The 25640-nt window shown below is 40.5% G+C and overlaps 1 protein-coding gene across 1 annotated transcript in view; it reads right to left on the bottom strand.

Moving 5' to 3' along the window:
• Positions 1 to 595: 595 nt before the first annotated feature.
• Positions 596 to 25640, bottom strand: part of clcn1a (chloride channel, voltage-sensitive 1a) — a 51129-nt gene continuing 26084 nt past the window's right edge. The window contains 14 exon segments of the mRNA XM_037794122.1: positions 596 to 1188; positions 1808 to 1894; positions 7309 to 7413; positions 9158 to 9187; positions 9189 to 9203; positions 13659 to 13741; positions 16522 to 16543; positions 16545 to 16610; positions 16926 to 17018; positions 18544 to 18635; positions 18904 to 19037; positions 19557 to 19766; positions 22229 to 22343; positions 23254 to 23323. Of these exon segments, the coding sequence (XP_037650050.1) occupies positions 691 to 1188; positions 1808 to 1894; positions 7309 to 7413; positions 9158 to 9187; positions 9189 to 9203; positions 13659 to 13741; positions 16522 to 16543; positions 16545 to 16610; positions 16926 to 17018; positions 18544 to 18635; positions 18904 to 19037; positions 19557 to 19766; positions 22229 to 22343; positions 23254 to 23323 (1620 nt within the window). The 3' untranslated portion in view covers positions 596 to 690.

Here is a 25640-nt window from a genome sequence, read left to right as displayed (position 1 = left end):
TATCCTATTAGACATTTGTGTGAAATTGTCATAGTTAACATTCTTGAGTTATGGCCATGTTGATCTCAATCTTAGACCACCAAATTCTTATCAGTTCATCCTTGTGTTCAAGTGGATGTTTGTGCCAAATTTGAAGAAACTCCCTCTAGGAGTTCCTGAGATATCACGTGCATAGAATTGGGCGGACGGACACACGACCCGAAAACATAATGCCTCTGGCCACGACTATCGCCAGCACAGAGGCATAAACACAGCAGATAGCAGCAGCAACTTCAGTCTAGGAGGTGTAACGCATATCGGCTGAGCCTCTTGAGACTGTAGGTATGAAAACAACGAGAAAGAGAAAATGAGGAGGACGTGAGGCAGGAGGACAAGTATCAAAAAACACACAGCTTATTAAGGAAAGACAGAGAGGCCGGTGTGGGCGAAGGTCTGTGAAATGAGCTGACAGACTCGGTGAGGGGGGGGGGGGGGGGGGATCAACTGTCTTCAAAAGAGGAGAAATTATGCCTAGGTTGGCGTAGCTTCAAGCAAACAGACTGCTTCAAAATCTTTCCCCTTAGTGGTGACAAAAAGAGGTAAATGGGTGTCCAAAGACCAGAGCAACAAATTAAGAACAGAAAAAAACTCACACCATTAAAAAAGTTTTCCATTATAAAAAAAAAAACATAACCATCACTCTTGTCTAGTCTAAACCATTGGCTCATCATCACTGTCTTCATCCCCCTCAAGGAGTCTCTGTAAGGGTGTCAGCGTGGAGGAGGAAGGAGGAGGAGGAGGAGGAGGAGTGGAGGAAGAAGGAACTGGGGGAGGAGTGGTGGAGGGAGGGAGGGTGAAGTTGCTGTTGTTGCTGTAACTCCGACTGGCTGAGCTGCAGGCCCCAGTGCTGATGCTAACACCACCGCTTCCTGCACTGTAGCTGCTGCTCTCCTCCACCTCCGGGGTCACGCCCTCGACCCACACCTCCGTTTCATTCTCGTGGCAATGAAGGTGGTGGTGAGGGGCAGAGGGGGGTGAAAGCTGGGGAGCAGTTGGAGCTGAGGTTGGAGAGGTCGGAGAGGAAGGGGCAGTGGGAGAAGAAGGTGGAGGTTTAGGAGCAGAGTTGCGGTTGCTGATGTCGCGAAAGCTGGCGAGCGGAGGGCGGAGCCGCACGCCAGAGCGCGTGGAGCCCTCGATGGCCTTCTGGAGCTGGAGGAGGTGGAGGAGGAGGGAAAGGACGAGGAGATAAAGATGGAAGGAAGAAGAAGGGGAGAAGTGAAGTGTAGGAAAAGGAAGACAGAAGGAAACATAGTAGAGAGACAGCAAAAGAGTATGGGCAGAGGGAAAAGGAATAATGATAAAAAGTGAGGCAGAAGACGGTGTTTAGCAAGAAAAAGGATTAAGATAGATTGGTGAGTTATGCGAAGAAGGGATAGATAAAGTGAGGAATAAAAGCAAAAGAAAATGAGGTTTAGAGTGACACAAGAGGTAGAGATGGAGAGAATAACGGGTAAAGACAGAAGGAATGAAGTAAATCAAAGAAAGCCTGAAACATGCAGAGAGGATATTGATTATGCTAACAAAATACTCATACATAATTCAAAAAGCTTTATGAGACTTAAACCAATTGGACTTGTTTTTCCTCCAAAGTCGAGACAGACAAGGGATGACTTCGAAAAGTTGAGTGTATTAAAAAAGGAAGAGAGCTCAATGGTAATAGTTCAATGTACTGCTTGCTTTTGGTTCCAGGTGACCTTCCTCAGACACATTTTGAGTTTATAAATAAATAAAAATAAAAAAAACAACAGGCAGAAATGAAGTTTCTTACCTCTTTCAGCGCCACCACTCCCACCAGTTTACCGATACTGGTAACATAAGCGTGACTTAGCCCCAGCAGTGAGAATAAGGTGTGGGTCTGTGGAGACAGAGTGAAAAGGTCACGCGTCTGTGACTCCAGACAGTTTACAGGCTCAGTGCTGCTCCGTCAGCTCAGTCTAGACAGGAAGTCACAGACACAGAGAGATGAAAGAAAGCCGGCTCCAGGTGAAGCACAGGAAGAAAAAGTCCTTGAGTGTGTTTCCATGCTCAAAGTATTCTGTTCATATTCCGGCGGAGGTCGCACTGTGGACGAGCTCTTTGTTATGCATCAGCACACCTCGACCACAAAGCCTCCCTTTGCACATGAATAAACAGAATATTCCTGGATATTACCACGAGAATGAAATGACACTGATGACAAAAAAACAACAGCAATGGTACGATCTGTTTACACGCTTCAGTATCCTGCAAATCCTGCATCATCCTCACATTTGTCATAATGAGGATGTGAGCGTTTTACAGCGATTGTACAACACGGAGAAAATGGAAAAGTGAAACGTATGATTGAGTAATTTATAATAAAAGTAACAGTGACAGTAGCTACTAGCTCAACATGGAGGACAGCCTGCTCTCTGTTGTCGAGGACTTCTCGCCCTGGACCGGCAGGATAAATCTGGGGGGGAAAGTGAAAAAGCAGCGCTTCCTCCTCCGTCATTACCACCACTGAGGTGCCCTTGAGCAAGGCCCAATCCAGTGGAGCTGCTCAGTGGCCAGCAGATCAGACTGTGGTTGTACAGGGCAGTTTCCAGGTGCTGTGATCAGGTGGTTCTTGCAAAAAATAGGCTTCTTCTCTGTGAGACCTCCCTGAATACATAAAGGTAAAAAAAACTGTTTATGACCGAGTCTTGGTGATTTTTTATAAGTAGTGGATTACAGTGGCTCTTCTCATTTCTCAGTTTGTACAGCCTTGATTCCTTTCCTTGCCTCCTCTCTTCACGTCTTAGTCTCTCCCACCTAAGATGCAAGTGGAGGAGGCAAGGAAGAGACACAAGGAGAGAGGAGTCGAGGCAACAGGCATTTAACAAAATGAGACATCCGTAATTTAAAGTGACGTGTGGCACAGCTGTTTGTCACGCCTCTTTCTGCAAAGGATACACCTGTGCATCCTCGCTCATAGCTCCACCTGCAAGCCTCCTCTCTCCTCCAGATGCATTTTACAATTGAGACATCCTTCAACATGGCTCACTGAAATAGATTTCTGGGTCACAGGCAGGAGGACAGAGGAGAGAGGAGGCCATGGATCTATGATAAGACCTGGTCTGCGGTCGAAAAAGTCAAAAAATTACATCCTAACGTCTTTTCCTAACCACTTCTCCTTGACCTCGATGGAAAACGACATGAGGTCAAGGAAGGATGAGAAGGAGAATTCAGAAGGGACTCAGGAAAAGACAACCGTGGTGTTCAGAGAATCTGACTGCTCTTTCACTAGGCTCCGTCATTATGATGCGACGGCGGCGGATGTTAGTGACGCTGGTCTGCCATAGTGAAACTACAATGTTCTGAAGATGGACTACAAAAGGCACCGCCCTCCCCCCCGTGTGTTTTAAATAGGTCTTTCAGTGACAGACTGCTTCACCTGCGGTGTGTTAAAGAGAGATACCACAGGTCCTACTGCTGCTGGAAAAATATCACTTCATTGCCGAGGATGGAACTGAAATAAACAAAGGAATATATGATAAATATTGAGTTAATAGTTGGAGTTATGGAGAAGGTGTAGGACCATATACTTCCTCCAACTTCTTTTTGGACATGTAATATTTATTTATGTTGATTATTTGTTAAATGATTGTTCACTGTTCATTTTATTACTTATTCTTGTTTTGTTTTTTACTGAGGTATCTGTTACATGTTTCAAAATAAATAATTAATTAAAAATAAAGTGAAACGAAATGGTTGTCACTGTCCACTCATATTCAACATGAATCCCAATTAGTATATTAAAATAATATGCAAAATCAGCATATTGTTTGTTATCATGAACGGCTGAATTGTGCGTCGATTTAAATGCTGCGGCTGCAAGGAATTGTGGGATGTTATTCTCTCTTTTCCTTTGGTAAAGGATGCTCCAGTGTGTCCTATGCTAAAGGAGATAATAAAGGAAGCATTGAAGCTCCTTTCCTCAACATTTGGAGGATTCGAACATATCTCCTCATGGCCTTACAATCAGTTAGGAATCTTCCTAAGTAAAAAGGACTATTGGACTGCAGCCCTGGATACGGTGCCTCCGCTCTAGTGGCCACTGGCGGTATTGCAGCAAAACACCCCTCTGTGGCTCAGAAAGCATTTTCCCCAAAGACCACCATTGTAAAAGAGACGTCTGTAAAACTGTTGACGGTAGACTTCGATCTGCAAACAAGGTCGACGATGACTCTTTCTATTATGAAGTTTTGATACAGGGAGGTTTTATATTTGTAAAAGTTTCCTTGAGGCAAGGCAACAGGCATTTCACATAAGGAAATATCTGTGCTTCGGAGCGATGTCAATTAAATATGACATGTGGCAAAGCTGTGTGTCACGCCTCTTTTACATGTCACGGGTGCCAAAAAGACGTCCACAAGAATACACCTGTGCATCTTCGCTCAAAGCTCCTCTAAAGCCTCCTCTAAAGCCTCCTCTAAAGCCTCCTCTCTCCTCCAGATGCATTTTAGGAATTGAGAAATCCTTCACGATGGCGTGCTGAGATCGATTTGAGTGTTGAAGTGAATTAAATAAAGAAAAACAACAATGCAAGAACATAAACCTTTCTGCAACACTTTGGACCAACAAAAACAAATGTTAATATCAGAAGCGTCATTTACAAACACTGGTAGAACATCAACATTTGATCAACGTTAAGAGCTGGACAACAGAGAGGGAGCTGCTTATTAGTTTGGTTAACGAGTAAAAACTCATTTATTACAGTGACATCCAAGCTCAATAAACACATTCCCTGACTGTTTGCCCACACAGTGAACATAAACTAAAGTATGAACTTGAGCTTGAACGATCTCCCCTCCATAAGCAACTACTGTTGAGTCGTCATTGAACAAGGCACTTCTCATCTGTTCCAGTGGAGCGTCTCTGTGGAGCGTCTCTGTGTTGCACTGATCAGGAAGTAAAACATGTGGGTGATTCTTTTGTTTACTTCTCTGGCAGGAACAATGGTTAAAAAAATGTTTGCCTCACAATGGCTGTTAACAAATGAAAACTTTCTTCACCTACAACCAACAGGCACAACTCCCACACAGAAGTGTTTGGGTGTTCTGTAACAACCGCTCCACCTACTGACTACTGTAAATAACATTAAGTTCTCAGTCAAAAAATGTTGTGGTGTCCATCTCCATTTAGCTGGACGACACCGTCTGAATAAATCAAAGTTTCCACTTAGTGTTTTTCATGTGCCATTACCCCTCTGTCAAGGTTATCCACATCCTCAGCTGAATGAGATGTTACACAAGTAAACAACTTGAGGAACGGAGTGTGGGAGCAGCAACAAAAGACTCCACTGCTGCTCCAGGTGCTCAACTCCATTTATATGCTTCTTTACTCGTATAATACCGGTGATCAACAAAACAACAAACTCTTGTCTACGGCCAATTTGCGCTTTGCAATTCTAATCAGCTGCAGGCTATCCATCCAAGTCATTTCATGCAAATTATGATAAATAAGACATTTGAATGAAAATGGAAGAAATTGACAATATTTGTTTGCTTGAGATATTTTCCTGTTTAAATGAAGTAATGTTGTAATAAATGCTGACGGAAATGCAGTTGTTGGATGTATAATAATTGCCTCAGGCTCATAACACAGTGATGTTACTGTGAATGATACCAGAAAAGCTGTCTGTCTGTCTCCATTTAAACAGTTACGTTACAGTGCTGGAGACTCAGACTGCAAGAAAAAGTCACCCAAATCTGATCTCCCCCCAACAGTGTGAACAGCACAAATCACATGATACCTGATCTTTTCAGTTCTGATTTGGTCATGTGTGGTCCTAAATCAGATACAGGTCAGGTTGGCAATGCGACCTCAGTCTGAACTAGTGCTGCCTCCTCTTAATCCATTAGTTTTACTATTCGCTTGTTTTGGTCTTAGTCGACTAACATTTCTTTAGTGGATTAGGAGCTACACAAATGTCTTTTCCCGGTGGAGGAGAGCTGCTCATGACACCGCGGCGTGGTTTGAGCTGTGCTCGCCGCACATCACAGCACAGAAATAAGGAGTTTCAAAGCGTAGTGGTACTGTTGTCCCATTGTATCTGAAGGGGCCTTCAGTGAATGAGAGAGAAAGCCTTCTAAGAGAGAAATACCCAAGCAGGGGCAAAAAATTAATGAATGAATTAATGATTGACAACTGATGAATATTAGTTTATACCTAGATCCACACAAGCTCACGCCAAAGGGGAGAATTATTCAGTTTTCTTTCCTGAGAATTAAAAGTTCAATTAAAAGTAGGTCTATTTTACAAAAATGCTGTTGGAGTGTACTTATTATTGTGTAATGTTCATTCTTTAAAAGTCAACAGAATGCAGGAAACAAAGTCTCTGAAACTCACATTTTTCAGGGGGAGAAACACCAGACCCCCGCTTTGGTTTTGAAATCCTCCTTATTTTTGAGGTCTCGAGGTTGGCAAGTATGCACACACCTTCGTACAGTAGCAGCTATTGCTCCACAAAAAGATATCATTAAAAATGTGTCTCTCTTTCTTGTCGTCCTTGTTATCATTTGCTCACAAATTCGCTGGCTTCCACTGCACATCAACTTATAAATAACACCAATGCTGTATTTAATGGCCTCCGTGTTTACTTCCATACGACAGCGTGCTGCGTGTGAGCTCTTTGTTATTTTCAGGATTTTCAGGATCGTGAAATTCATACTGGAATCTGATATTGGCCAAATTAAAAAAATGATGTGAACAGTAGGGCTGTGTATTGGCAATAATCTGGTGATACGATACGTATCACAATACAGGGGTTACGATTCTATTTATTGCGATATATTGCGATACTAAGTTTAGGAAACAGTCGTAGTATAAAGAACACACCACCATATGATATCTAAGTAAAAGAAAGTTGACTTTTTTATGCAGGATCTGTATTTGCATTTATCACAGTCCCTGTAACATCCAACATCATAGAGAGGACGCATCTCTTTGCAAATGAAATAAAGCATTGACTGAGTTCATCTTTGCATGTGAAATATTAATCAAAAATCAATAGTGTTTTTGAGAATCAATACAGTGTCACAAAATATAATGCTGATACTCGATATTTTCAATAACCCCAGATGAAACTGTCTTTCTTTCACTGATTCACCATTGGTTCACATTTCTGTGTACACATTTTCCACACTGTCCCATCCTGAAGCTAAATTACAGTAAGGAAGCAAGGTGCTCTCAAACAGCTGTTAAACTTGGATTGAAACATCTGCTGACCTCTGTGACGCCTGTTTATCTTTGTCTTTCCCCACCAACCTTGTGTAATGATGTTCTCTCAACCAGCTGGAAAGGGGAAGGGTCTACTCGTATCTCATCGATTTCCATTGGCTCGTCCATCTCTGCCTCTTCCCACGCTGTGATCTGCAGCAGCAAATAAAAAGCAAGGTCACGGAGATGCATCGGGCTGGGATTAGTTCACAGTTGCTCTCATGGAGCAGGAAAATCCCCTCTTATTTAAATGTACGAGTTCAGCCAGAGGGGAACATCAGGATGTGTTTATATGATGGGTCATATACATAAAGCATATAATTAAATATATATCAGCCAACAATATTACATAAATCATGTAAACCATGAGCTGTGTGTGTGTGTTTGAGCAGTGTGTGCAGGAGGGAGAGGTTGGTGTGCTACCACTGAGGAGAGTTTTGCAGCTGTGAAAAACCTTGAAACCTTGTGTTGCGTCCTTGCGTGTCACCGGCCTCCCCTCGGAGATTTAGGATGTCTGACACCTTTTAGCCTCTCCATGGATTTTACCTACAAGCCTCCGCCTGCTGTGACATGAGCAGCAGTCTTGTAGGATTTACAGGGCGATGTTACGGAGCATTTTGGGAAAGTGCCAGGAAGAGTAAAGGGAGAGCGACAGACAGAACAGGACTGGAGGGCACAGTATTGTTTTGGTGCGCTCCAATGAAAAAAAGAAGGCTCATTTAAAATGCCGTCTGTGTTCACACTGCAGTTAAAACGTGCCCCAATTCTGAGTCGTCTCCTCAAATGTGACACAGATCTCAAACACCTGTGACCTACATGTGACATGGATTTGAATGCTAACAATGAGATTTGCCTGACTTCATAATTACTAAACCTCATTTGAGACTGTTCTTTTAGTTTTGTTTCTACATTTCACTTGCAGTGCCAGTATTGGCATGGAGAAAAACAGAAATGGCAGTAAGGCAGACAAGTCAGCTTGATAAATGTTGACAGAGACACGATTCAAAACTAAAATCCATACTATAAAAGGAATGTGGATAAAACATCTGCAAGTTTGTCACTGTTACACTGCATACGCAGGGTTGGGTAGTAACTGATTACATGTAATCAGATTACACAAAATAAGTAACTATAGTCAGCCAAGATTACATTTGAAAATGTTTTAAATCAGATTATAGTTACATTGTCATGGATTACTTGATTACATTTTTACATTTAGTCTTAAAAATATATATTTATGCCAGCATGTTTTTGTAAGGATAATTTGATTTGACCAACTGTAAATGCTGAATATGTTCGACTGTATATCAAAGTAAGTTACTCCTCGAAGGATGCCAGTTTTGTTTCAGTTTTGGGGACTTTTTTTGATGGTGATTTATGAATAATTTATAATTTATTCCTTTTTTATTTAAATTGAAAAAAATGCTCCTCTTGCATTACAAGAGCAAAGTCCTCCATGTGGCGAGCAGCAATAAAAACGTACACAAAAGACACATCATCCCACATGTTTGTGCTAGTATTGTTTTTTGTGAGGGTCATTTGATTTGACCAACTGTAAATGCTGTAAAATACTGCTTCTGTCTTTGACATTTCTGCTGACAATACAATGCCAATACTGCCCGATACAACAGAGGTAAATGATCACAGCATTAATGAAAAATACTCAACAGACCTCGCTATCAACCCTTTTTATAAGGATACATTACAATTTTTTAGGCAGAAAGTTGGTCCACCTTGGTCACTTGGACTCCGATGCTGAATACTCGAGATTCATTTTGGACTCAGGGTTTGGTGACTCAACACAGGTGTGTGAGTATTTGATCACCATGCTGCAAACAATCAAGCAGACATTTCTGTGAAAACATGCAAATCCACCATCCCTCCATCATTACCATACCTCCTCTGGTGTCATCGTGTCTGACAGGGGGAGGAGGACAGGGCTCCTGGAGACAACAAAAGGAAGAGATGGATGAGAGATGAGATGTGTTTGTGAGTGATTTTATAAAAACATCCTCTGTCACTTCTGTAGCTCTGAACCCGGCTGGATGTCACCTCCAAAACCTCATCTGAATATTACATGAGGGGAGCGAAGGGAAAGTAACTCAATCTGTTTGGTGTTGTTTGATATATTTCATCAGAGAACTTCAGTTCAGTTACACAATCTGATTACTCAACATTTACTTCTGGATTCATGTGTTTCTGTCATCTGTAAAAGATAAAAATATAGTTTGAACATTACAAGCAAATACAACAAGTGTATTTGAAACTGTCTACAGAGATAATAACTACTCTCTTAAACATACAATATTTAATCTAGAAATATTTTGACTTGGATTTCTGTGTCTTTCACAGCAATTAGGACAAATTGCAGTAGAACATGTGTTTTTGTAATCAGGTTGCTTTCATCCAGTTTTCTTCAGCTCATCACTCCTACAGCAGCACATCCAGCAGCGTTGTGAGTAAACTGGATGCAGAAGGTGAAACTGAGGCCAACACCTGCTGTGACTTGATTTGTGGAACTGAATTTATTAGTGATGCGCTCCTCATTATTGACTCACTGTTCAGGCAGTTTGGCTGCTTCTTGAAGCAACATTCAACATTGTCACAGAGTGCTACAGGCGTGAGGTTTGTGTGTCTGAACGCAGCAGGGATCTACACAAATAAAAGGTATAAAATAAGGTAAAGGTTTTACATTTTTACAAGGTATCTCACCTGTACAAATCAGCAGAGGTGGGACCAAGTCATTGTTTTGCAAGTCACAAGTAAGTCTCAAGTCTTGGTACTCAAGTTCTGAGTCAAGTCCTACACTGAGTTTTGAATCCTGAACAAGTCAAAAGGCGCTCTTAACCAAATGTAAAGCCATTTTAGCAACATAGTAAGCAGCGCTCAGTAACGTAACGTTAGTTCTTCATGGTTTTCTCCTACAACTTGATTTGATGCTGTCAGATTGGTTCAAACAAAGTGGATCTGGGGAGTTAAGTGTAACGCTAAATTCACACAACGAGAGACAAAGGGTACTGAGTCGCCGTTTCAGTGTTATTCTAGCGCTCATTGACGTAGTTATGCCGTTAAATATTACTAGGAACTGGCTAACGACAGTTTTTTAGATGGAACAGAACAGGCTGAAACAAAAACATATGATTGGTTGACGCTTCACTGTGTCATTGGAGGGCTTCAAATAGTTGAGATCAGTTCAACTTTATTTGTAGTGTGTAACGACAAGTGTCAAGCGTCAGTTTGTAGCTTCATGTCACCGGCTTCCATCGAAAATTTGATGTGTCGCTCTTAGTGTAATCCAATGCAAGCCCCAATAATATTCAGAGTCCAGAGTTCACCACTTTTTGGGGATTCAGCAATAAACAATAAAAGATAGAAATTCAGTTTGTCCAGTTCAGTTCAGTAATTTCCCCCCACCATGAGTAAATCCTCCTCCCAAACAAATCAAAGGATCTCTCAAAAAGTAAATAAAGCCAACATCTCAGACGCTGTCGGAGTTACCTCCGGTACCGGGCAGTTGATCGTCTTTGTGCACACACTTTTTAAATAACATACTTTTTAATCTTTGGGCTTGGGGGGAAAGTACCAGGTATTTTCAAGTCAAAAGGCTCAAGTCCAAGTCGAGTTGCAAGTCTATTTTTATTTTGTCAAGTCAAGTCTGAAAACATCAAATTTGTGAGTCGAGTCCACACCTCTGCAAATCAGTATCGCATGTCTGCATTCTGTGTAGCAGTATTACCTTTTCTTTTTGTTAATTCACTGCAACCCAGCAATGATTCTACTGCAAGAATGACCAAGATGCTGCCACTGTTACACCAGCTAATATTATAATATTCTAAAGGTCAGTGTGTGGTTACCTGCCAGCAGTAGCTGGTAAAGTAGACAAATACCTGATTCACAGCCAGAATTCAGCCATGGTTTGGCTTCATTGCTAGTGGCAATTTCCTGCTGTGTCTATTTGATATTCAGGGCAGTAGAGTTGTAGCTCGCTGCTGTAAAAACAATCCCCATGCAGGAATAGGATTGAATCCAAAAACATAATAGAAAATCAGACTGGTAATACACAAGGCACAGCAGTAGGCACAACAGAACTCAAATTCTAATCTTGCAAGCTTACAAGCATATGCTTATTTCCAATGTGGTTTTCATTCCAGCTCGTGTAAACAGATGACATGTATTGCTTTCCCTGTGAGCCGAATAATAACTCTACCTCCAGTATCTGGCTCCCCCATTTCCATATTAGAAGGCTGAAAGAGACCTGATGCTCGACTTCAGGGAGTTTGTCTGAGGATGAGGAAGCAGTTGTGTATTCATGTGCGTCTGTCAATCAGATAAGTGTATATCTGCCTGAATAGAAAGCAGACCCCATAATGAAAACTTCACCCTGCAAAAAAATAATGGATAAATATTTATATCCCTATCGGTGCCAGTGTGAGGATGTGGTTTTGGGATGGCTTTGCCAAAAGGATGGGTGGTTATTTGCATTTCAATGGTTCATAACACAAGGGAACATTTCTTGGCTACTGAGAACACTCCACACATCCCTAAATAGTTGAACAGAGAAAAGGGCATAAAGGTTTACAAAGACGTAAAATACACAGACATGTAGAAACATACAAAGATGTTAGTGAGCAAGATTACCACCATGACATACAGAGTAGAGACACAATGTTAATGCATCTATTGTATACAAACTGTTCAGTAGGGGTGGGAATCGACAGAGGACTCATGATACAATATTATCACAATACTGAAGTCATGATACCATCTTATGCCATTTGAAACATTTTGCGATGTTGCGATTTATTATTTTTTTTCAACTGCAAATTATGCAGTTTGTCAACATCGATTTTATCTAACAAGATACAGTTTTTACTATGTTCATCTCAGAGTTTACATTCACAGATCTTGAGGTCAGAGGTCAAGGGACCCCTTCGAAAATGGCCATGCCAGTTTTTCCTCACCAATATTTAGCGTAATATTGGAGTGTTTCATCAGTGTTAACATGACATGGTTTGTACCGATGGATCGATCAGGTTTCCTAGTTTCATATGGTACCAGTAGCTTCACTCTAGCTTTAAAACTGAGCCCACTACAACCTCTGAAAGACAGAACAGCAGGCGGGCCAGCAGGCGGGCTGTCAGGTTGTTAAGAGGTTAATAGTTTATATAATAAAAGTTCAATATTTGATGTCCATGTATAGATATAATATTGCCACGAAAACTATCGTGATACTATGCTGTATCGATTCCCCACCCCCCACCCCCACCCCTACCGTATAGGTTGTCTGTGTTGTTAGGCGGCGACCTCTAGTAGCTGTAGTAATTCTGATGGGTGCAAAGGAGGAAGTTAGGTGGCGAAGTATAAAGAGCAACAAAGTCCGTGTAGGGAGGAGGTCGGTGTGAATGGATGGGTGAAAAACACCAGACTTTCAACCAGGAGGCCGCTGTTCATGTCCCGCGTGAAACCAAAAGTTTATACGTTGAGTTATTTTAAGTTACCACGTCACTAATCTCGGGAACCATTGGTTTACAGTCTGATTAGCAACTTGAGATGCGAGATTGGAGTTGGAGTTGAGAGACGACGTCTATGACCAGATTCTTTCCCAAGTAAATGGACTTGGTAAATGGACTTGGACTTATATAGCGCTTTTCTAGTCTTCCGACCACTCAAAGCGCTTTACACTACATGTCAGTATTCACCCATTCACACACACATTCATACACTGATGGCAGAGGCTACTAAGGTGCCAACTTTGCCCATCAGGATTTAATCTAAATACTCATTCATACACCGATGGCTATGCCTCCGGGAGCAATTTGGGGTTAAGTGTCTTGCTCAAGGACACATCGACATGTGACCCGGAGCAGCCGGGGATCGAACCACCGACCTTCCGATTGGTGGACAACCTGCTCTACCCTCTGAGCCACAGCCGCCCAAGTAGCCAGTTTACTAGCTAATTTAAACTAATAAAAAGCTAAATCATCGTCAGACGATAGCCTGCAGGTAATCAAAGCCTACTCGAACATGATTGGTCAACACTATTTAGACTATAAATGTAAGCAGAACGCTTCCGATGCCATAATCTTGTCCCGTTGTCTACAGATTCCACATGTGAATGCAGAATCTGTTGATAGAGATTACCACGTCACACACTGCATCATGTATGTAAAGTAGTATCCATACGTATCATCCTAACCAAGTAGTTTTGTTGCCTAAACCTAACCAAGTAGTTTTGTTTAACAACGTTAAACAGAGCAGTCATATATGTAATTTTGGGAGTCATTGGCAAACAACCTACTCCATCATTTAGGTATGAGGTCGTGTTGATTGTATAAGTATACACACAATTATGCTCAGGAATGGACAGACATGCAATATAAAAATGCACACACACACACCTGCGACTGTCCTTCCGTCTGTCTGTTCTTGGAGGTGAAGAGATTCCTGAGTGTTTCCCTCACAGACTGTAGAGGTCCTTTTTCTGGCAGAGAGAGAGAGAGTTAGAGAGAGAGAGAGGTGAAGGAGGAGATATGCAGTGGGTTAAGGTCACTAAATTATACAGATGCAGCTTTCTGAAAGACTTAAGCTGTGGGAGAAAATAACCAAACTGCAAATAGAGGTTTTGAGAGACAACCCATGCAACTCATTGTTGTTGCCTGGATACCATTTCACTGGGAGACTGTTGTGTGTGATCGGCTACTGAGAAGTTTACTGTGCCACAACAGATACACACACGCCATCTGGTTACTTGCAGTGAACATGCTGCCAACCCTTCCCTCATTGCTGTTAGGGTTGCAAAGTTAATAATTACAATAGTGAGACATCTGTTGAGGGCACAGACAAACAAACTTGTTTTAGTCAATTTGGTGAACAGTGTGAAAGGCTGACCAATTCATAAAATAGATAGTTCTGGAGGGACATGAGTAGCTGTTAGCATTTCTTGGTGCTTTTCTGCTGCAAACTGTCAGTCAAGTGGGATAGTGTCGATCAGCAGGAATGTCTGTCGCATAGCCTACAGTGTTTTCCCCTATATGCAAGCAGCAGCAGCGGACGCTACTGACGCTTCATATCCATCGGTCCCAACCAGGTCGTACCAGCTGGTCATGAAGGAGGTTAAATAACGCTCCAAACTTACACTAAATTTTGGCGAGGAAAAACTGTCATGTACATGTTCAAAGGGGTCCCTTGACCTCTGACCTCCAGATATGTGAATGTAAATGGGTTCTATGGGTACCCACGAGTCTCCCCTTTACAGACATGCCCACTTTATGATAATCACATGCAGTTTGGGGCAAGTCATAGTCAAGTCAGCACACTGACACACTGACAGCTGTTGAGTTTGCCATGTTATGATTTGAGTATATTGTTTTATGCTAAATGCAGTACCTGTGAAGGTTCTGGACAATATCTGTCATTGTGACATGGTGGAACAGAACAGCACCAAGAAGAATCTGTTTCCCAGAATATATATATATTTTACACACAAACAAAGCTACATTCATACATACATACATACATACATACTATACATACATACAGTCTTACATTCATACAAATACATATCGGTTTATTGGATTTTTTCTTTAATTATAAAAAAGCAATTTGATATATTATTACTTTGTATACTGTGTTATACTGTTAGGGCTAGGTCACTGTTAAAAAGCATGCACTTTCTTTGGTTGTGTTCAGATCAAGTGTTTGCAAATAACTCTGAGTGTCTGGCACAGGTCACTCTGATTGGACCGGGTTTATTTCATCATAAATGCAGTACCTGTGAGGGTTTCTGGACAATATCTGTCATTGTTTTGTGTTGTTAATTGATTTACAATCATAAATATATACATTTATTTGCATAAAGTAGCATATTTGTCCAGTCCCATGTTAATAAGAGAATTAAATACTTGACAAATCTCCCTTTAAGGTACATTTTGAACAGATAAAAAATGTGCGATTAATTTGCAATTAATAATGGACAATCACGCGATGAATCGGGATTAAATATTTGAATCGATTGATGGCCTAATATTAACATTATATATTATTTGGATAGGATTCCCTTACAGAAACTGTAAGTTATTTTATGATTGAAAATGTCATTACAATTAAGTAAATTAACACTGTTTGATAATACAACAGTGTATATAGTGGATGTTTTTTGATATAATGTATTTTTTGTTCAATAAATGTCAAGATTTTACTTTTATTATGTTCAATAAGTGTATTTTCCTAAATCTTGAGCCACCTCATATGTAAGCTAGACAGACTTTTCCCCTGTTCATTACTGTGCACAAATGTACTGTATGTACTTTGGCCTCAAGAGCCCTTCAGGTGCCGGCAGACACACAGAAACCTCCCGGCAGGGTGCGCCTTGTGAGTGCACAAAAGAAACTTTTGCTTGTGAAGAAACCAACAGCTCCGCTGCTACAACTCCATCCTAGGGGAACACTGTGCGAGCGTCCTTTTGTACAAGACGGAGTAATAAGATTCAACAAAATGGTGACCAGAATATCAAAACATGGCTCAATAGCGCCGATAGTCAAAAACTCTACAGGGTACCTTTAGCTTACTTCACAAATAAAAAGGTTCATTACATGGTTACTGCTGTTGTTCTACAGATTCTATGAACTAACCCAGTTCCTTATGATCAGATTAGTTCCCATGGCTTCTCCTTTCATTCTTTATAAACACCAACGAGAGGTTGGATCCTCTGGACACTGATGTACTTAACACATACAGTACGAGAACCTGGTGATCTTCATAGACCATCTGGGCTCAGACTAAATGCTTAGTCATATCAGTTGACATATTTTTTTCTGAGGAGAAGTAGGAGAGACAGAGCAAAGAATAAATCTCATTACATCACCCTAGTGAGCAAAACTTGTCTGAAAGAATCAATATTACTATGACAAGCCCCATAAGGCTTTCACTGCCCAGCCTCAACTCCATGTCACAGAGCTCCACGAGTGTAACAAAGCTAAAGAAGAGAGAGCACCAACTGGAATTGTCCCACAAAGTTTGTTTCTACATTAATCTGGACAACAGAAACTTGATTTTAAGTCTCACAAGTAGACGGTACAAAGACGGCAAATTATAAGGTCTTTATCCTTTGCTAACCTGGAGAAAGTCCTCAATGTGTTTATCACATCCTATTAAGATTGTGGGGATTCCATTTATTCCTTCTCCTGTAGTGCAGAGATAATGTATAACTATTATATCAAATATTAAAAATGTACTGAGGAATATGAAGTCCTTTCAGCTCACCAGGGACAGAAGCAGTGTGGTTTTGAGGAAGGCTCCTGAGGCTTTGGAGGAGGCAGGGGGCCATTCCTTTCCTCCTGCAGCGGGCTGCCCTGCAGACCGCACACATTATCAATACAACACCTTTTAAAACAAAAAGGTACAAGGTGTTGGACAATAAAATGATGTTTTATTCCAAGGTGAGATAAAAATGGTTTAAAGTGAAAACAAATGATGGTAAAAATAAAAGGTAACCTCTGGCATTCAAATTGAAGTTACAAAGCAGCAAAGTTACAGCAACAAAAATGATGGTGGCCAGCACCAAAACATAAAACTACAGTAAACATATTATCAATCTTTCAGGATACCCCACAGGACAAAAAAAAACACTGATGGCTTTAAAACAATTGTACCAAATCAGAGCCCACCTTCTCTCCGTCCTCCTCTTCCTCTTCATCTACGAAGGCAAAGGACTCCCAGCTGTGTTTCTGAGACTGGTTCTGCTCCTGGAGGCTCTGACCCTGAATCCAAACCCAGGTAGACAGATCAATACAGACTGTACTGTTACACTGTGTTTAAACACCTGGGCTTTATTTGAAGTCGTACTACCTCACTCATTTTGAACATCATTTCACAGAGATTTGATGTTTCGCCTTTTTTGATGAAATGCAGTACATCTGTCTGTTTGACTTTCCTGAGTGGAGCCAACACTAAAAGAACAAACTGCAGCAGCTTTGTTACAATGTTTACATTTCTACTTTTAGCTATTCCAGTCTGCATGTATCTGTCCTCTTCGTGTAAGGTCATTTCAGCTTACAGTAAACATTAGCCAACACTAGATCTGTCTATATGCATTAACGCACATATTTGAGATAATATATCTGTACTTTGCATATTCTTTTTACACTTCTTACTGTGGAACTTTGTGCATTCCTTGGACAGTTTTGAACATTTTTGCACAAAACTACCACTTCTAAAAACTGCACAGCTCTTCCATTTTTAATTCAGAAATATTGTACATATTTCTATAGTATTTTTTATATTTTTATTTTATTTTTATCCTATTCTAAATAAAATGTTCTTGTACATATTTTTTTCATATTTTATTGTATTTGTCTTCTATTCAATATTTATGCTTCTTGTACATATTTGTATAGTAAGTTTTCATATTTTTATTGTAGTTTTTCTCCTATTCTATATTTATGTTTCTTGTACATATTTTTTAAATATATTTTTTCATACTTGTATTGTATTTTCTTCTATTTTATGTTTATGTTTCTTGTACATATTTTTTTAGTATTTATTCATATTTTAAATTGTATTTTTCTTCTATTCTATATTTATGTTTCTTGTGCATATTATTTTTGTATTTTTTCATATTTTTATTCTATTTTATATATATGTATTGTTTGCATATTTCGATTGTATTTTTTTCTATACTATATTTATGTTTCGTGCACAAATATTTTAATAGTATTTTGTCATATTTTTATTGTATTTTTATTCTATTCTATATCTATGCTTCTTGAATTTTGCAATACTTGCTTTTATTTTTAATTTCTCTTACTATGTTTGTGTAATGCACCAATACACCAAAGAATGAAACTACAAGTTTCGTGGAGATGGTTTTCCTTTCATGGATTTTTTTCCTTATCTGAATCAGAGCTCTAAGGGTAGGATAAGATCCTAGTAAGGGTATTTAAATCCCTAATTTTTGTCTGGCATTATGGTCTATCTCTTTATGGAAACACGGGCAAAAAACAGCTTCTGCTAAAAACAAGAGGAACTCAAGCAAATTTCCCCACTGCGGGACTAATAAAGGAATATCTTATCTTATCTTATCTTAAAAAATAAACATAACCCATTTTGCTATTTAGGTCAAGATAAGGCAATTATTGCATTAACAATTACTTTTATAACTGCATACTTGTCTTTATATAACACATATAATTAAATAGTCCACAGGATGTAATCTGCAGTGTACATATAAAGTATGTATAACACTGAACACCAAATGACAATCCTGTGGTCTCTGACAGTCCTCACCTGCATCAGTAGCCTTCTCTCTGGTGACAACCACCAATCACAGAGAGCCAGAAGCTCCAACCTGTCGATGCTGCCCAATAGGATCATAGAATCTGGAAGCAGGAAGAGGAAGAATTATTAGCACACAGACTTCAACAGTGGCTTCCTGCCATGCTCATGTTCATGATTTCATTGACACTTTGACAAAAATATCCTTCACAAACATTAAGTGGGTAAAACGTTCTCTCCTAGACACTAACATTTGGTTCTGTATAGTTTAGAGAGTAGATGATGGCAGTTCAATCTGGATTAGACGTAAGAAAATGAACTTTTATAGGTTTTTGCCAACTATTAAGATTTAATTCACAATGAACTCTTTACCTTTTGAGTCGACCAGAGGGATTGAATTGAGCGAGGAGGAGTCCAGCAGCAGTTTGACTTCTCTGTATGTGGACTGAGACGATATAAACTTCACCTTTCTCACCATGATGTCTTCTACAAAGATGTTATACTGGCTGTAGGACAGACACACAGATGGTGGTGGACTGAAACAACTTGTCAACACGTAGGTTTACTTACATTAAAGAAATATGTGCAAATAAAGTAAAAATGCACCCTCAAAGAGCACTGCACAAACAAAATGACCCTTCATCATTAACTGGAAGGACAAATTAGATGTTCCCTGATCTGAAATTGTAAGAAAAAAATCCTCTCACTTAGCACATAATTTCATATTTTTAAAAAAGATCCCCTTATTTTTTTTGCCTGGCGACAGTTGCAAGGTTGAAAACAACATTTCTACCATGTTTAGCATTTACATCTCTGTGACAATAACATCTCTTCTGCATGTACTTTTCATTTTATATTAATCGGATAATTGTTCACAAATGGTCTTAATTCAGCCGGGTGTGTGTTGCATTCAGAACATCACTTTGAGGTTGCGAAGATGCAAAAACGACGCAATAAAGTACCATCTCCTAAAAAGCCAATCAGTGTTGACCATTTGATGTCTGCCGTGTGCAATCAGCACGAACCTCATGTGCCCGAAGCCGAGCTCCGGCAGGTACGGCAGCTTCTTCACCTGGATGATGGAGTCGTACAGGGAGGGCTGCAGGCCCTGGGCCACCATGTTGGCCAGGATTACTGCCACCATCATGGGCAGGATGTGGGAGATCTGGCCTGTCAGCTCAAAGCAGATCACCGCCGTGGACACCGTGTGAGTCACAGCCCGGTCAAAGCTGCCGCTCCTGTCAGAGACGTGGGAGACGGAGGTTGAAGGATGGATATAGAAGGAGAGAGGGTGGGGGGAAACAGGAGGGAAGGATGGAGGTTAAAGAAGAAAGAGGGCGAAGGAAGAGAAAGACAGCAGTAAGAAGAAACATGAGAATGGAAAAAGTTGTGAGGCAGGACAGAGGGAATAAACAAGACGTGAATATTTAATAGGACGACAGGACGTTGAGGAAAGACAGACAGAGATATTTTAGGCAGGAAGAAAATATAAAGGATGGATAGAATAAAAAAGGAGAAAAGAGAGAAAAGATTGTGGGCAGGTGAAATGAAGGAGGAACTGTATACTTGTTTGTCTCCTCACTGTGTGGATGATGTGTTTCAGATTGCTTCTTGTGTGTTTGTGTATCCTGTCCTCTCTCTAGGTTACATGGTGGAGAGGACGTCGTGTTGCTCAGGCTCTGTCTGTCTGGCGACGCCTGGAGGCTGCTTGACATCCTCCTGGATCCATCCCTTCATATACTGTATGTTCACATTATATGTATAAATGTTGTCATATGGAGTGTTTATGTTGTAATTTCATCATGCGGTTACTCTGTACACACAATATCTATAGACAGGCAAAGTCCCGCCCCTTCCGGTGGACCCCCATGGGACCTTATGTTGTAAAAAATATGAACGGTAGTCAACGGCGAAGGACAAATCATTTTTGATCCTGTTTGAATTGCACCATGAATCACACAGATGATGTTTGTTGATTTAAAACATTTAACATCAGTTTGTTGTAAAACTGTTGAAGTATCAGACTGTGAAAAAAACGTCATTAGAAAGACGACACAGCCAACAGTGTGGTACTAACGTCTCTCTCAGCTGTCCATCCTGCCAGAGGATCCCTCCTAAGCTGCTCTTCCCGAGGTTTCTTCAATTTTGTCTTGTTAAAAGAAGATAAAAAGATATCCGATGCGAGGGTGTCGGATGCTGTACGGATTGTAAAGCCCCTGAGGCAAATTTGTGATTTGTGATATCGGGCTGTGTAATTAAATTTGACTTGACTTGAGGAAAAATCACATCAAAAAGAAAAAAACATAAACATGAAAAAAATGCAGGAGAGATGAGGAAGAAGAGAGTGGATGAGGGAATGGGGAGAAAAGAAAAGACTGCTGAGTGGAAAAGGGAAAGGCAGTGAGAGGAAGCAATGAGGGTTCACAAGCAAAACTAGATAATAAAAAGGTATGTGAGGGGCGACAAGAAGCATACAAAGGTCAAAAGAAAAATACTGAAGAGAGAGAAGGATGAAAAGGGTGAAACAAAGGACAGAGTGGGAAGGGAAGGAGTCACACGAGGATGGGAGAAAGAGGAGGGGTGGGCTCTGTCGGGCAACATGAGGGGGATCGAAGGAAGGCCATGTTTCTGGGCTGAGGTGAGGACAGCAGAGGGAACCCACTGTGACATTTAACTGTCAGAGCAAAGTGGCCACGTGCTCTGATGGAAAGGAGGGAGCGGAGGAGGAGGAAGAGGAGAAAGATGGGGAGGGAGATGAGGAAGATTAGGTGGGGAGGACAACTTGACAACGAGAGGGCCAGGGAGGTTGACAGGAGAGGAGGAGGACAAGTTGGAGGAGAAAGAAGTGACAGGAGAGAAGGAAGAGGACATGATTGACAGTTAAGGAGGAGGAAGAGGTGGAAGGCTTGGCAGTGAGGCGTTGATGATATGCAGTGATTGATGATTATTTGTATCTTGATAACATTACATACTGTTTAGGTCTAATGGCCCCTGTGTGTTAGTCTTGCCTCGTCAACAACTGGTCATAATTGGAGGTTGGAGGTGAACAAAAGTTGTCAATATGCTAACATGATGTGATAAAGCTAAGGCAGGGTTCCCACTCTCTTCTGGAGATCATTCTACAGGACTTTTCCACAATATTTTCAGTGCTGATCTAGCTGGTATGACAGACAGGGATCACACCATACACTAACATGCTCCTCTCTGTGGAAGTCTGATATAAAAGACGTGCAGTCTATGGTTACAACTGATCTATGAAATCATCTCTTACGTGCTGAGAAATCATGACAACTTGATCATAGAATAAAACACACCTGCAGACGTAGGCAAAACAAGCTAGCAAACACATCAACTTTAGCAACCGAACCAAACATGTTAACCATTTGAACCTACGGCCTCTAGCTACTGCTATGTTCCGTTTGTCTATTTATGTCGATGTTAAGCGTCCTTGGGTTTCTTGAAAGGCGCTTTATAAATCCAAGTTATTATTATTATTATTATTATCATTATTATTATAACATCCCCCCCTCTCAGATGGCAATGTTATCCATGTTAATTCTTAGCTAAAGGAAAATAGGAGACTTTTGAAATAATTTTCCAGAACAACAAGAATTTCCAGGACATTTGACTTTTTCTCTCATTTTCCATGTGCACACTGCTACGGAGGGAAGGGTAGCTAAGAGGAGGAGAGGGAGACTAACCAATGACTGCGTACCCTCCAGGGATGATGCGGTAAAGGATGCCATCAAACACAATCCCATGAGGAAACAGGGTCGCCATGATCTCCCCTACCAGCCTGCCGAATGCAGCTCCTGGGGGAGGAAAGAAAAGTTAAAAAGTTACCTTTCAAACTGCTAAAAGTACTTTCAAAATAAAAGATGTACTTCGAAGTGGCATTTTACAATGAAATAATTCATCACATTCATCCGGAGACATCTGTATGAATAATGAAGACAAACAAGAATATCACCAATAAGATTGTCAGCCTCTCTTTGTCTGGGATATTCGATGTGTATCAGCAGAGCAAACCGAACGAGAGTTATCAGTGTTTCTAGTGACAGCAGACGGTGGAGAGGCTAATGAAGGAATCACATCCAACATAATTATGTCCAACACATCCCTTCAGTGATGTTTGCAGTGCTTTTCAGTTTTCATGAAGCCCCTGTAATGGTCTCATTTAAAGGTTTGGTAAATGTTGATGTTTTGTGCTGCGTGACGGTGCACAAGGCCACATTTTAAAACCACAGAAAGACATACAAAACACAACACAACCCACCACGTCTAGAGCGGAGTTTATTCATTTAAAGTTGCGGCTGGTAATGATGAATATTTTAAAGTGAAGCACTGGTAAAGGTCACGCTCCAAAGCATTTCACTCCACTAAAACAACAGATGAACTGCAAACTACTGCAAATAAACACTGATATCGCATATGAAAGTTAATGAAACAAGGACTTTGGGAACATACAATCTGTCTGTTCAGATAGAACTAATTGGCAGCACAACTAATTGCACAACTCTTCAGCAAATTTCAAGATTTCAGCTGCTAATGGCAGAACTTCTGTATTACTGCAATGATTGAATAATGTCAAAACATTACTGATAAGTGCAAAAACTGCTAAAACACACATCATTAATAACACTAATCACATACTCTATGCCAAAATAATCCTCATTTGTAGCCATCCTCATGCAACCCCAGCTACAGTATATAAAGGCTCACCCAGTATGAAGACAGGCATGAAAGCCCCAGATGGAATGGGCATGGTGGTGGCCACAGCGGACATCCAGAACTGCAAGACAAGAAACGTGACACACTGTTTGGACTGGAAAATAAAAACAAAGTGTGCTTTAGCTCAGCGGTAGAACAGCCTCGAATCAATGTTAGAAACCATCTGAGGACAGCCTCAAAATATAAACCAGCAAGCCATGTTTGAGTCAAGTCATTGTTTGATTCACATATTTCTATTTTGATTTATTCATTTATTTGTCAAGGTCGATGCAAAAAACAATAACACAATTACAATAACATGATACAGAAGTGTTGCATAATGCATATAGGATATCTAGCGAAGGCTAATTTGCGACTCCTGTCCTGGGTTAGGCTTTTCTGCTGAAAAAAGTCAGAATACATAATCATTGCCAAGAGTATGTTAGTTAAATTGAGCACATACTAGTGAAATGATCATATACAAATTTCAATATTTACATCATATTACAATATTTCACATGTGTTGCTTATGTGTGTGTGTGCACGTGTGCATGTTCCCTAATTCATGGCAATATACAGTATGTGTATGTGCATCATTTTCTGTGTGTGTGTGTTTGTGTTAATGCATACCAAGGTTATAATAGTCTTGAATTTTCAATTATTTTTTAGATTTCATACACATAGTCTTTATGAGCATATATGGATGTTTATCTATGTGTATCTGCTCCTCTATCTGATTGTACATGTCCATGTTCAAGTGATCAGAGATCAGTCACATGAGTACTTGGCATTTGGTCAAAAGCATGTGACCAGGCTGTGTGTCTCTCCTTCTGGACGTGTCATGTTAATGTGGCTGAATTTCATCAGTGTCACCATTCTCAGTTTGACAAGCTGTCAAACTGCTCCAGTCAGAGAGAAAACAAATCTCAATCCTGTCTTCTCTTTCAAGAGCAAACAGGTCGGCAGCTATTTTCCTCTTCTCTGTTTTCATGTTCAATAATATCTCCTTAGTGACTGCAGGTTACCCACCTAATTGAATTAGACTGCTTGTGTTGCATAAGAATAGTATCAATGGGTATGCTCTTCAATATCTGTGTTCTCAGATAACAATGGTTCATAAACAGCAGAACTATAATACCACGGCCACTGTGCGTTCATGTAAAGTGTCTCGAGTGAGAAATGTTACCTGACTTTCCTTTATTACTGGTGCCGTGTCGTGGAACAGCCTTCCGCTACACATCAAGTCTTTAAATATGAGAGGGGCTTATAAAAGTATCATCTTTGGAACGGGGTAACAGATTTATAGTGACATTTGCAATGACATTGTTATTTTAGCTGTCCTGGTTTTTTGTTGCGAAAGTTATTTTGTTCTTATTTCCTCTGAGGCCCACAATAGACCATTTTTTGTCTCTTTAGGGGGTCCAGGCGGTCTTTAGGGGGAGATAGCAGGTCAACAGTAGATGTCACATAGAAGTGGTGTACATCATCTGAAAGCTGGAACCTGAAGATTCGTTTGAGATGTTCAGCTCTGTGTGTCCAGTTGTTCTAGTCATAAATCAGAAATAAACATGAATTCAATAATTAAAGTTTGGAATGTTATATAGCCTCCTTCCCGACAAGCTAGCATGGTTGGTACTAATGGATTCCTTAGGTTTTTCTAGTTTCATATGATGTATGTACCTTCACTCTAAAGCTGAAGCTGCTACAACCTCTGAAAGACAGTGCAGTGGGTCGGTCTCAGGGGGTTCATTGTGGTGACGTGTTTTTGGATTTCAAGTTTGTTTCGTTTTTATGTTGAGTGTCTTGTGCTTCCTTGAGTTTCCTTTGTCTTCTAACACCTTGGGACCATGTTGGAAATAATGTTTTCACTTTAACATGTCATCATTTAGATTTTGTTTTCTTTGTCTGATAATCCATAAATAAAATCAACCAAGCACTTAATCAAAAGGAGTGATGTAAAGTCCTTTTAGAGCTCTCTGTTCGCATTTGATTGGGAGAAAAAAATCCTCCTTATGTGGTCCCAGCTTGATGAGTGGAGAGGTGGAGAATCAGGGAGATTTGTGTGTGGTGGAGGAGGGGACCCAATCCCCTTTGTTGTCCTTGAGCAAGGCACTTAATCAGCAGCTGCTCCAGTACTGCTGTACTGGGAAGCTCCCAGATGAATGTGTGGCTGTGTGAGTGGAAAAAAATCTAATATGCAAACTCGTCTGCAGGTTAAATTAGAGCTAAACTCACCTATCAACTGTCACTTACACTGTTTGTCTCCAAACAATGTCTGTATTCATCAGAATGTAACTTCAAAATAGCTCTTCTAATAATACACTGCTCCTGGCTGCAGACAGAGAGCTCATCAGTGATAATGATTACCTTTACTCAAGCTCTGGATCTTTGGTGTGTGT

The sequence above is a fragment of the Sebastes umbrosus genome, chromosome 15 (assembly GCF_015220745.1).
Source record: "Sebastes umbrosus isolate fSebUmb1 chromosome 15, fSebUmb1.pri, whole genome shotgun sequence".
Classification (NCBI taxonomy): Eukaryota; Metazoa; Chordata; class Actinopteri; order Perciformes; family Sebastidae; genus Sebastes; species Sebastes umbrosus.
Note: the sequence above shows the minus strand (reverse complement) of the source record. Positions and strands in the feature narration are given on the sequence as shown.